The following is a 13797-nucleotide window of genomic DNA, read 5'->3' as shown; positions in this document are numbered from 1 at the left end:
TATGTTAAGTGGTATGGGCCACACCATGTATTTTGGGGTCTATTAGGACACTGAAAGTTTGAAAACTACAGCTCTTTTGTGGTGTGGGTTTTTTTTGTTTTGGGTTTTTTTTGTGGGTTTTTTTTTTTTTTTTCGGTGGAGGGTGAATCACATCTCCCAGCATAAAGGAATTTAGTAAAAGGAGAAGATGGGTGATGAAGAATCACTGTAAGTGCTGGGAGATAACAGGAAAGAAGAGAAGTTTTACAATTTGGGGGGCGGGGGGGGAGAATTAAAGCATATTTCAAAAATACTTGAAATCCCAGCAAAGACTTAATGCAGTGCATTATGAAGTATTTACCGTCATTTTTAATTATTTTATGGATCACACGTGCTTCTGCAATTTGTAATACAGTCATTCATTAATAACTTTATGTAAAGACATACCAACTTTGGAATGAGTGAATTACATGCCAGTTTCCCAGTGTCATCAGGGGATACAAGAAAGAATAGGATATTTAAGGATCCACAAACCCTGACTGTAAACTCCTTCAAAATTTATAATATGAACTGATACAGACTTCCCGTGTGAAAGAAGTTCTGCTCCATTTTTGAAAGCATTCAATTCCAAATTGTTCTCAGTAATCAATCATAATTCATTCAATGAGATTGTTAGAAAAAAAAAATTTTCTAGATGAAGTGCATTAGGGAGAATTCGCTTTAAATAATCTGTCTTGGCAACATTTTGAATCATATTATGACTACACAGTATGTTTTTATACGTAAGTTTCCTCTGCTCATGCTAAAAATAACACAGCTATTTTATTAGTTTCTTCTTACAGGTTTTCCATAAATCACTCTATAGACTAGCACCATTAGAATTACTAGCAGGATATGCCTTCATCAGGATACTACCTTTCTACGCAGTCTGACAGCCTGGATGTTAAGTTTGATGCTGGGGCATCGTGACCACCTATTGCATACAAGAACCCATTCCAGGTGGTTACACCTACACCACCTCTTCTTTTTGACATCTGAGCACATAGGGTCCATTTGTTTGTATGAGGATCAAAACATTCTACTGACTTAAGACAAGAACTTCCATCTCGACCACCAACTGCATAAAGCCTACAAAGTAAAAAAAAAAAAGTAAATAAATATTGTCTGAACAAGACAAAGTTTTCAGTGATGTATAAAGGACTTTCAAGTTTGTTAAAAAGGGAAGTTTAGAAGGAGACTTTCAACTTTCAATAGAATGTTCTGTTGCGAAAACTCAGATAAGATTTTGCTCCAATCTTTTCCTATTGTCATGATCAATGCATAATAACAATAATTTGCAGAAAATTGATACCTATAACACAGCATTTATGTTCCAACCTATGCATATAGCTAACATTTTCAAAATTACTTATGTGACTTGACAAAGGCCCATTTCTAGCAGGGTCAGAGGGACAAATTCAGTAGCGGATCTGTGCGTGCACCAACTCTGCCCTGCCTCATCTTAGGCATTCAAGTATTTTTCTGGACCTGGGCTTTATTTTATGAATGACAGTGCTACATTAAGTCCCTCACACCCACTAGGTGGCCTACTTTGCTCAGTTCTAACAAAAAAAGTTTCTAGCATTTGGTATTAACAAAGGATTTCAACTTTTTGGAAAGGCTAGAAGGAAAAGATTGGTTTTAGGAGCACTCCATCACTGATGAATCTTTAAAACTAATCAAATAATCAAACTTGATAAAGAGTTTATGCACAGAGTTTATGAGCAATCTATCCTTAGAAGCAGAAATGCCTAGCACTATTATTTGGAAAGGCAGGAACTCAGAAGCGATTCTAAAAAGAAAGCAATGCATCAGAAGTATAGTCCAGTTTGAGACATCACCTGAAAATATCATTAATGAAATCCTTTCATAGCCTAAGGCACATTATAGTATGGTTAAATAATCAAATAAACATTAGAAACTGTATACGATGATAGTGTGAACAGTTTACAACAGTTACTATGAAGCACTATTCAAGACATCCTCAGTTTGGGAAACACCGTTGTTTGGTTTTTTAAATATACTGATCAACAAACTTAAATACAAACATCTTGTAAATATGGTTGACCTAGTAGTTCTCAGTAATAATTTTAATACCCTTTTAAAAAAATACATTTCCATGCAAGGTCCCATGTTTAATAACACAACTTGTTTAAGGTAAGGAAGATACTGAAGGATATTGAAAAATCCTGTTGCAGTTCCAAAAAGTCCATGACTAAAAATCAATCCTTTATGAAATACAGCATTTAAATGAAGCCCTCCTTTATTTACCTTAACCATAAACCTTACCTCCCCCCAAAACATGACAGAGTTTTGATCACTTATGCAGTCATTTCACATTTCGGACATGGAAAAAGATATATTAATTTCTCTATATGAAGGTTTTGAACAAATCATCTGAAATACAGACAGATATTACTAGAAAGTGCAGAAGTTACTGCTCCCTCAGCTGAAATGCTGTATGCACTTCTAAGCTTTTTAGCTATTGGCATCTAGTGTTGCTGCCTATGTTAAGAGTCTAGGGAATGTTCTGTAATAATAAAGAAATGCAAGGCTCTAATTCTGGTGCTTTTCACCACACCTGGGACCCTCTGCTGAATATATAGGAAGCTTCAGACCTAACTTAGGCATCTGAGACTGCAATTCCAAGGCAGCCCAAGGCACTCTGCTTGCTGGTTGTTCAAGTTCTTCCCTCCTTCCTGCACCCAGTGAGCTTTTCCACTCATTCCTGGACTTGTTCCAGATCTCACAGGACCCTTTGTGGGTGCAATTCAGCTGTACTAATTTAGCAGGAGACTAACCTTTCCAAAAAAAAAAAAAAGTGTGAAAAGCTTTTTGCTACCTTACAATATTCAAACAGCTCAAGGGAGATGCATCAGATGATAGTACATAAGCAGGAAGTGAAAATTTGTGGTCAAGAGAGTGTAAATATTCTTCCATAACCACAATACTACTCAGCAAATCAGGTTAGCTTTGTCTACTATGGTATTCCTGTAGCCACCCTTGCAAAATATGGTTTGGATAAGCTCACTACAAGGCTGGTGGAAAACTGGAAGGACTACTGGGCTCAAAGGGCTGTGATCAACAGTATGAAGTCCAGCTGGCAGCTGGTTACTAGTGGTGTTCCTCCCAGGCTGATACTGTGGCTGATACTGCTCAATGTCTTCATTAATTATCTGAAAGATGTAACGGAAATCAGCCTTAGCAAGTTTACTCATAATATCAAATTAAGGAGAGTTGCTAATATGCTGGAGGGCTTCGTTACTATTCAGAGAGACCTTGACAGGCTGGAAAAACGGGCTGACTGTAGTCTCATGAAGTTCAGCAGAGGCAAATGCAAAGTCCTGTACCCGGGATGGCATATTCCCATGCAATAGTACAGGCTGGGAGCTGACAGGAGAGGAGGCAGCTCAGCAAAAATAGACTTGGAAGTCCTGGCAGACAACAAGTCAGCAGTATGCCCTTGAAGTAATGAAAGCTGATCCCCTTTATTCAGTACATATAAGACTGCTTCTGGATACTGCGTCCAGCTTTGGGCTCTCAGTACAAGAAAGATCTTGCCATACTGGAGCAAGTCCAGCTGATGGTCACTAAGATGATGAGGGAGCTAGAACACATGACATATGAGGAGATGCTGAGAGCGCTGCCTTTGTGCAGTCTTAAAAATTCTTGAGACAGCTAAGGAGGCATCTTACTGCTGTCTTCAACCACCTAATGGGAGGTTATATAGAAGACAGATCATTCTCAGAGGTATGCAGTGAAAGAAGGAAGAACAAAAGACAAGTTCAAACATGGGAAATTTCAATTGGATAGTAGAAGAAAAACGTTCAGTACAACAGTGGTCAAACATTGGAACAGGTTGCCCAGAGAGGCTGTTGAATCTCCATCCTTGGAGATATTAAAAATTCAGCTATGACCTGAGCTACCTCAGTTAACTTTGAAACTAGATCCAACTTTAAAGGTTGGCCCTGCTTTGAGTTGGCGTTGGAACAGATGACTCCAGAGGTCCCTTGCAGTCCAAATTATTCTATGATTCTGTGATTCCAACTGATCTTTATTTTCGTAATAGCTTGATTCAAGTACCACTTGTATTTTGGGATGCTATAGAACAATTACACTTAGTCCAAAGACACCAAGTCAAAGATGAAAAATCACTCAAAGTCTAGGAATCATGGCCTACAAATAAAGACTGAAGGAGCTGGAGTTATTCAGTCCTGATGACAGAATACTCAGGGGACATGTGTCTTTAAATACAAAAGGCTGTTGCAAATAGGAAAGAAAAGATGCATTTTCCATGTTCACTTTGGATAGTACAAACAATAATAATATAAATCAGCAAAAGGTATTTAAGATTTGACATGAGGAGAATGTCACAGATGTATTAATAGTTAAGCAGATCGCTTAGGAAGTTACAGAAACTTTACCACTGGAGGTTAAGAACAAGATCACTCTGGCTATAAGTGTTTCAGATATAATTGATTCAGCTTTTGGGTAGCAGAATGGATTAGGGAACTCCTTGAGGTCGCTTCCAGCCATTTCCTGGGACTGCCATATAAAGTGACCTAGTTGTCTGAATATGCTTTGTATTAGGAATTGGGCATATTTTCACTGAAAAACAGCTGTAGAAATTTCAGATACCACTCCAGATTAGATTCATTCTGCCAGAGCTTACTGTTCTGAGTTAATGCAATGTAACATGAGTACTCCTCCATGACTTTACAGTAATTTTGGAAGTTGATTGTTCAAACTACCACAGTAAGAGAAAATCACTGGAGTCTCAGTGAAAGAGAACAGCCATTTGTTCCTTTCTCTATTAAGGAGATGGTAACTACTTATTAGCCCATAGAGACGGTGTCTCATAAGCAATACTGAGGGGCACTGTGATGCTGTGGGGAAGCTTGCTTGACCCAATACAGTATCTTTTCTGTGAATGAAGAAACTTGTTCTTAATGCTATCAACAGGTATCTATCAAGAGAAATTATTAATAGTCATTTAGGATGGTCCTGTAATTACATTAAAATCATGAGATAGAAAATGCAAGTTGCCTTCACATACTTTCCATTTAATATTGCTACACCAACAGTGCTCCTTGGAGTTGACATACTAGCTACAAAGTTCCACTGACGAGCCTGTGGATCCCATCTTTCTACTGTATTCAGGTAGCTCCAGCCATCATGTCCTCCTACAGCATACATGGGACCTTCCAATACAGCTACTCCTAAAAAAACAGATATGAAAAACAATCACTTCTGGATAAGAGGAAAAAAGATCACATTTTCCTAGTGACAGTCCGGTGTCCACCACAAAATATTTAAAAACAAATAAAAAGAAATTTCCTTTTGGTAGCCAATGCTGGATATAATCTGAAGGAGAAAAGACATTCAATAAGCAGTTGGCATTAAAACAAAGTTTCCACCCCCCCTAAACTTAATTTCTGAATTTTTTTTGACCAATCCTAAAACAGATAACCTTTTAAAAATATGCATTCAGCCTTTACAGAAGTCTACATACCAAGACCATGACGGTGAGTGGACATAGGTGGCATTACACTCCAAGTTTTTGTTCTAGGGTTGTAGCACTCCACAGTATTCAACGTTTTCAGTCCATCTCTGCCACCAACAACATACAATTTATCATCTAAGACTGCAACTCCAAACTGTAATCTTCGTCCATTCATGTTTGCAACAGGAGTCCACATGTTGGTACGAAGTTCATACTTTTCAATGCTTGTAGCTCCTGAATGACAACATATGCAAGTTATTAAAAAAAAAAGTCTGAATTATTAGGATAGTTTTTATTTCAGCAATATGCTGATCCCACAAGACAGCATGACATCCTGCAGCATGTTCTTAATTCTATGTATACAAACAGTCTTTTCTGACTTCCTCAAGAATTAACTGCACCATTATAAAGGAGGACATTCTCAGTGCTTTTCAAGACAAAAAGCAGGATTTCTAACTGCTTTGCAGAATCAAGCCTTTAGAAATACAAATGTTAGGAATATAAAACAACCCTTGTGAAATGCAATTATATATTGAAATCAACTGTTTTGTAATATTAGGAAAAAAAAATCTGAAGCTGTGACATGAAGTACTAAAAGTGCTAACTTTAAAACAAGTGAAAGAAAACAGTTTCTCTGCCATATCTTTTCTAACTTACCAGATTCCTTCTAACTACCATTAAACAGTATGGAAGTGTCTATAAAAAAGGAAATCCAAGTAGCTCTGACAGAACCATTTAACAATTAGTCAAAAAACATATTTTTTTGTTTTTTTTTAAATGCATGTGCATGTCACCTTTGTGCCCTTTCTGTCGTTTTCTTCCTTTTCCAAATTACTTCCCACTCAAGTAAATAAAGATTAGTTTTCACTCAATTCAACATTTCACTACTCAGAAATCAGATATTCCCTTGATAATTTCAAATCAATAACTCTAGCTTCCAGAATGTTTACAGTATTATCAAAGCTACATAGGGGTTTTTTTACCTAATAAACAGTGTACATTTAAGACGTTTCATGTTCTATACTTCAGAATCTTTGAATTTTAGAATTAACATGTTGTTAAAACATCTATCAAACACTTCTTTTAAAAAGAACCAAAGCAGCTCATCAACTAATCATTATATAAGCCAATACCTTTTGTTGCATCCATTCCTCCAACTGCAAACAACACGCCCACTGTAGATTTTCTAGGTTTGGTGCGAGGACTTTGCAACATAGGTCGTCTCTCTGGCAACAGATGGTACTTCATTGCTTCCATAATGAGTTTTTGACATTCAATGTCATCCCTAAAGAGTGCATTATTTTCCATATCTGCCAGAAACTGTGAAAAAGAAAGAAAATTAAACAAGCTATATTGCTATAAACCACATGAAGAATAAAAACAAGATTACAAGAAAACATTTTATCCAAAGACTTCCACTGACTTATTTCAAATCTATGTACTTCCAAAACGGTCATATAAAAAAGACTAGGGTAAAGATAAACTTGTAATAAACAAAATATTCACGCTTTAAGCTAAGCCATTAAGTACAAAAAAAAGGAAGACCATCTGATCTTAATGGATGATTTAAGCTTAATGGTCCAAACGAAGAAAACAAAATCTCCTTGTGTTCCAGTGCCACTACATGTATGTTCAAGGAAACGGAATCAGGCTCCGGGTATGTAAATCAGTTTAACCTCAGGCTCTTACTCCTGAATCCACCCAATCCAGAGGTCTGTAAAAGCCGCTTCAGGCACAGGCTGAATATTTTAATATATATTCTATTCCTCACTCTGACAGTGACCCAGATCACAGTATATCAGTTAATACAAGCCTTTGTTAAAAATTTTAAGATCAAGGATGCAAGCAAAATTTGACAAGTGTTAGATTTTAAATCTGACAAATAAAATTCAAGTTAAATAAAGACTACTAATAAAAGTTATTAAGTTTAAAGATTCTGAAGTCTTTTGTACTCCATGTTTGTCAGACTGCAGGAAAAATATATTAGTAGGTTGAGTGTCCCCACTGTAATTATTAGAAGTCTAGACAACTGGCATTTTTCCTGAACTGCAAGACATGGCCTGAGTAACAGAGGGAAAAAAAGCAAGTGAATTGCCCCACTGGGACTTGGACAGTTGTCAGAACAATGAGAAAAAGGCAAATGCCTCTGAACTGCCATCACAAAATCCAAACACTTTGTGAACATTAGAAATATAAGTCCACAAACCAGAATGAGATGTCATTGTTGAGCTGTTGACAGCCAACCGATAACAGGTACAAAATTGCTGTGAAATTAGTAATCAGGAGTACTAAAGGGACACGTGATGAAATAGTTGTGCATAATATGGTGTGCATATCCCTGGCTTAAAGCTGCCTTAGGACTGCAAAGTGGCAAATATGACATCCATGGTTCCAGAAGAGATATAGATAAGTACAGGCTGCTAAGCCTGAACAACAGTAACTATTACAGAAAACATAATTAACATACACAGAGAATAAAAAAAAAAAGACTTTCAAAGCCCTTCACCAGTGACTTTTCAGAAAACTGTGCTGACTTTTTGCAGTATTTCTCTAATTGGCTAATGTTCTGATTCTATTTAAAATAGCAAATTAAAATGTTCTCATGTAAATTAGCAGAGGGAACTTAATTTTCATTCTTTATTTTCAGTACTTCCCATTGTTTCTTCTCTTGACCCAAAACACCACTTACCACTTGTATCACTTCACAGGGACACTTTGTGATTATAAAATAGTATACTAAAGTCCATTTTTTAACTGCCAGCATGGAATGCTATAAAATTGCACGCGGTTAAAAAAAAAATCAATTACTACTGTCCTAAATCGGACATTGTCATAGTTGCATACATGAAAATTAAAGCTTGTACACAACATGACCAATTCAGACCTCCAATACATTTTTCTGATAGACAAGCAGCATTTAATATTTAAAGCAACACCATATGTGTATATATGAGTTTTGCAACAAGATGCAACCTACATTTTCTCCAGTTTCTATAAAGAAGTTTTCTCATACCACAGTCTCAATCTCTGAAAGCAACTTCATCTCAGTTAAAAAGAAATGCCATCTAAGACTGTTTTGGTACTCAAAAAACCCTGCAGGCTCTTGAAACTAAACCTACCGTATTACAGTTTTCTGTAAATATTCTTCACTCGAACTTGGAATGGGCTTACTTAAATGAAAGCCAATTTTTTCCAAGTTTTATTATTTACATAGGTCCTTGTACTAAAAGCATTTATAACTGAGCAGTTACAAATGATGTGTTAGCATGAAATCATAATAATTGAAAACCTGATGCAGAGAAAGGTAGTGCAGATACTTAAGTACTAAGAATTTCTGTCTAAAAAGGAAGCTGAACCATCTTGTAACTCAGAAATTGCTTAACCATCTTTTTCATTAATTTATCAGAGATGGAATACCTGCCACCTCACAGCTTAAGAAACTGACAAATATCCATCTTTAGCCTTTGTAAGAGCAAAAAGAGACTTACAAGTATTTAGGACACCGCTTGCATTAACCAAAGAGATGACAGAATGCTATGTACAAAGAGATGCATAAAAACACAACCAAAACAACTGACAATTCATTAAGGCTTTTTGCTTCCAGTGCTACAGTTTCACAGTATTTCCCAAAGTTGTTTTTTTAAAGTGTATGAATCTAATATTCTTTGCATCTCTGCTTGCAAAGTTATTGATTTCAGCAAGTTGTTCAATTTTCTCATTTCTTTTCTTTCAAATAGCTTTAACCCTTCAACCATGAAATTGGAAACCTTTTCATTATGTTATGTTTGCTGTCAGATTGCCTAATGTCATGTGATCATGAAGCAAAACATGATTCTGAAAACATTAAGACTGTTTTGGGCACTTCAATTTACTCAATGCACTAATTGTTGCCATATTAAAATCACCAGCTTTAACACTTTAATTTGTTAAAGAAAGTAATAAATAAAAAGGCAACAGAAAAATATTGTATTAGAAATATAAGTATATATTTGGAGAAGACATGAAAAATTAAAGATAAAATAATAAGTGAAATATGATATTGCTTTTGTGTTTCATTCTGCTATTTTCCTAATCAGTTACTGAGTGGACATAATTTGATTTCAGTACGTATTTCTGGGATAAATGCTGTACTTTCAGTTTCTAAAGATGTTTCAATTACAGTCAATTAAGTAAAAGGAATACAGCAGTGGTTACTTAGTTATCAATTAATTAAATGCTCAACAAAAGAATGATTTCCTCCAGGTCAACTGACTTACGCTATATCATGTTTCTAGAAAAAGTGAATTACAAAGTCAAGGCCACAACTGAGAAAATCCTGCCATTGCATATATAATAATCAGTATGGAAATATTAATACTAAAATGCTTGCTAGTGAATCTGACTATCCAGCAAGAGGATACCAGATTAGAGGTAATACACAGAATGTTGTGTATGTGATTTATCACTATGAATGAATCGAACTCAATTTTTGTTGTGTTAATGAATTCTACTTATTATTCAGGTTCCATAAAAACCCTATTTTCTTCATTTAATAGAGATAATTCTCACTAAAAACTGAAAACTGTAAAGCAAAATCCTTTGACTGTATAGTAAGTGTTAAATATTAATAATGAAGGTCCAGCAAGGAAGGCTAGCACAAGAGAAGAAGGGGGGGGCATGGATCAAACCTAGCTTACATGCATGCTATCAGATAATGAATACAATGCTGCACATGACACTAACAAGAGTAGTCATTCCTACAGGACTAGGAAAACTGTAATTCACAACTATTTAAACAAACTGAGCTCAAGTTTTCCTCAATATTGCGTGTATATGTCCAAGAAGGAGAAACAGTATTGATTGGGAAGAACAAAAAGTACCCAAAGATGGTTTATCAAGAGTTAATAGAAGAAAAATCACTCCAAATAATTTATTCAAATTGTATTTCCTAAATCTCAAGGATAGCTACAATTATATGAAGGAAACGTAATGATCCAAATAAACTATGCAAGTTCCATAAAGAAGAAATTTATAAAGGACACACCTTCTAGTGACAAACATATCCTTGATAAGCATTTTTCTAGCAACAGAAGCTATTTTTTCCTAGCAGCTCCACCCCTTCTTGTGTCCTAACTGATCTCAGGTTAGGATCAGAACATGCTGCAGTTCACAGACCCAAACTATCATGCGTATAGAACATGATAAGTCCTTATATGCAGCTCTAAGAATCCAAATCATTAAGAATCCTGAAGCTTTTATGATTTGTCACTATCAACATATTGATGCTGTAGACATTATGCCCACTGTAACCATGGTATAAACTAGAGAGGAATTGAACAATTTACTTGTGGCGCAAGCAGAGGCAGTCTAATGTAAGCCAGGAGTTTACTGAGATCTTTCCTTCTCTGTTCCAAATCATGTCGAACCCACGTAAGTAGTGCATTCAGTATAGTTTCTTCATTAGGAATATTCATGTCATCACTTGCTAAAAGCTTTGCAATTTCAGTGGCTGGCAATAATAGAAATTCCTGGTTTCTAATTACTTCCATGAAGTTTTCCTGAAAAAGAGAAGTATTTTTAATACAGGTGACATCATACTTTGAAGACATTTCATGGAACTCCTACTATATCTTCCCCTCTTTTCCCTCCCTTCACGCCATCTCTCAGTTGTGCCAGTAAATACCACTGGAGAACTGACCTGGGAGAAAAAAAAAAGTAAAATAAAAATGTCTTGAGTTATTTTGACCCCTGATCATTTCCCCAAATCTATCATTCAGTCCCACAGACAGATGTGCTGAAACAACTGAGGGGGAAGGGTATGGACAGAAATGATCAATGTGTTGTGGGGGTTACTATCTTGGCACTGCAAATTGAAGAAATACTTGCTGAAGTATAGTTTAAAAAAATAAAAGGTGCGGTTTGTTCCTGTTGACAATGTAGAATACAACGTAAGACGCTTTGTCAAGCAAAGAGCACAACATGCTACAACTACTGGGCACATTAACTGTTTTCATTACTGCTACATTAAACTATGGCGTTAAGCTTTCAGAGGAAATAAACAACACTAAATTTTACTGTTGATGTTAAATGGATTATTTTCAGTTTATTTTACTATTTTGTAGGTTTTACACAGCTGATCTGATTGACTGCGGAGCAAAACATACAAAGAATCCACAATATTGTACACGCCTTGCTTTATTAACAATATTTACTTTGATACGATTCAATTTGCTAACTTTAATCCTGTCATTTCCAGCAACAAATCCTTACTTCAAAATAGGAACGTCACAATATGTAACATTTCCAACATCGATATCCTATTACTTCATAATACTAGGACTTGCAGAATATTCGGTAAGGATTCTCATGAACTTAGGCAGAAATAGCAGAAAAGTATGTAGAAACACAATCAGCACTATGAACTTACAGTGAGAAACCTGAATGTAACAGAAAAGGGTGAGATCATGTCTATCCTCTTTCCCCATACACCTTTACAAGGCAGCAAAGGAAAGAAAAGTAAAAGCAGTCTATGAATCACACCATGTTCTTATATTTTGGTAGCTCAAAACCCAGTTAACCTCGTACTCCAAACTGAGAGTAACTTCATGACAATAAAACAGTATTACAATCAATTTAGTAAACACACTGTTGATTGCTAGATAGCTAGCCAACGCGATGCTGGTTTTGCTATGCCATCACATGTACCTCCAAAACACCTGGAGGATAAAATGCATTAGATCCACAGACAGGGAAGTCTAACTGGGCCTAATATCAAATTTAGCCTTACTGAGTATCGTTTAATGATTTCAAAAGAAAGAATTGCACACTATTGAAAAAACTCTGGATTAGAAGCACATGTGTTGAAAAAAAAAAAAGGATTTTTAGGCCAAAAAACCAGGGAGAAACGTGCGAGCAGAAGCAGGACCTGCACTGCAAAACAGGTACAAATTTAGCATATAAAATGGAACAAAAACACACAGTACAGTTTGGCATTGCATATGCAAAGGACATCATGACAACAAAGTGAGAAAGGTAACACTTCTTCCTTTTTATTGCTTAGTCTAATCATTTCAAAGCTATACCTCAGTACTCCAAAAACATTAACTGATTAAAGAATGCTGAGCAAAGAGGAAAAAACTAATAAGGAGTAAACCAGTCCACCTTACATGAAAACCACACATGCATAAGATGTCTACAAAATGTCTAAGGGGAAAGATCAAAGTGACTCCACTCCACAGGTAACTCTGGCGTTGAAATTAGGAAAAGAATTGAAAGTGTTATCTGTGCACATAACTGTATTGCTGGATAGAATTTGGAAAGCAAAATTTTGCATTTAATATCTGAAAAGCTTTCCTACTAGAGAGATCAAATTGGCTACACAAAAGTAGTGCTTCCAAGTGAAAACTGCAGTAGATTAGAAGGGAGATAGAACTGTCTTTTCCTCTTTAATTCGTTTAACTCTCTGTATTACAAAATGAAAGTTAAGAAAATGAGCAAATACAGGAATTAAAAACAGTGAAAGGACTGTACCAATATTCAGTAGCACTACACATGCACTGTTATTTATTTTACTCTGATATCGAATGCTTGGGAGTAAAACTGAAGCTGAAAAATGATCAAAATTATTTCCAGAGTTTAAACATGCAGTTCACAGAAGTTCAGATTCCACTGAGTTCATTTTTTCCACTGCTGTTTTTTTGTTGATTCTCTGTCCTAGAGAGGATGCAAGCTGGAGCTGTGCTTTTAGTTTTGCTGAATAAACAGGCAGTGAGCATTGACAAAGAGAAAAGCCAACACTTACTACCTTAAACTTTCCATATTGTCTATCCGGATCACAGGAAGAGGAAGGGGAAAGCACCTGCACGGGAAGTTTCCTTCGTCTCTGAAGGCAACGACAAGCTGATCTTGCGTAAGTCAGTCAGGGATCCTCTTTGAAAAGCTTTTTTCCAACTGGATTTCATCACTTCAACAGCTGTTGTGTGTAAAAAGCCTGATTTTCCTTCTTGTTGCTTGCAGACAATTGCTTTCTGATGGGAACAAGTTCAACTTCCTCTTGCTCCCATTCTATTTTTAAAGCAGAGACTCCTTTTGAGCATAGTATCAAAGCATTCCACTGGGAATACAGCCACTCTTTGGCCTATGTCTGGGGTTTTTTATAATCAGAATCTGACAATTCCTCTTCCTCTACAGACAGAGATTCTGAAGACAAAAAGGAGCGAGTGTATCTCCTAGCATTCTTAACCTCCTCATTAGCCTTTTCTTTCCTTCTTCTTATGGGAACTCTCTGTGGAAGAACA

General features: G+C 36.1%; 1 protein-coding gene across 7 annotated transcripts in view; it reads right to left on the bottom strand.

Annotated features, from left to right (window-relative positions):
• KLHL5 (kelch like family member 5) overlaps positions 1–13797 on the bottom strand; it is a 62773-nt gene that overhangs the window by 5253 nt on the left and 43723 nt on the right. For all 7 annotated transcript variants that reach the window (XM_050895731.1, XM_050895732.1, XM_050895730.1 and 4 more), the window contains 5 exons: positions 10846–11058; positions 6655–6841; positions 5531–5755; positions 5075–5237; positions 895–1107 (listed from right to left, as the gene is read on the bottom strand). In XM_050895731.1, the coding sequence (XP_050751688.1) occupies positions 895–1107; positions 5075–5237; positions 5531–5755; positions 6655–6841; positions 10846–11058 (1001 nt within the window). The remainder of the gene's footprint in view (positions 1–894; positions 1108–5074; positions 5238–5530; positions 5756–6654; positions 6842–10845; positions 11059–13797) is intronic.

This window comes from Gymnogyps californianus, chromosome 4, assembly GCF_018139145.2.
Source record: "Gymnogyps californianus isolate 813 chromosome 4, ASM1813914v2, whole genome shotgun sequence".
Lineage (NCBI taxonomy): Eukaryota > Metazoa > Chordata > Aves > Accipitriformes > Cathartidae > Gymnogyps > Gymnogyps californianus.
This window is presented reverse-complemented; position numbering and strand designations above follow the sequence as displayed.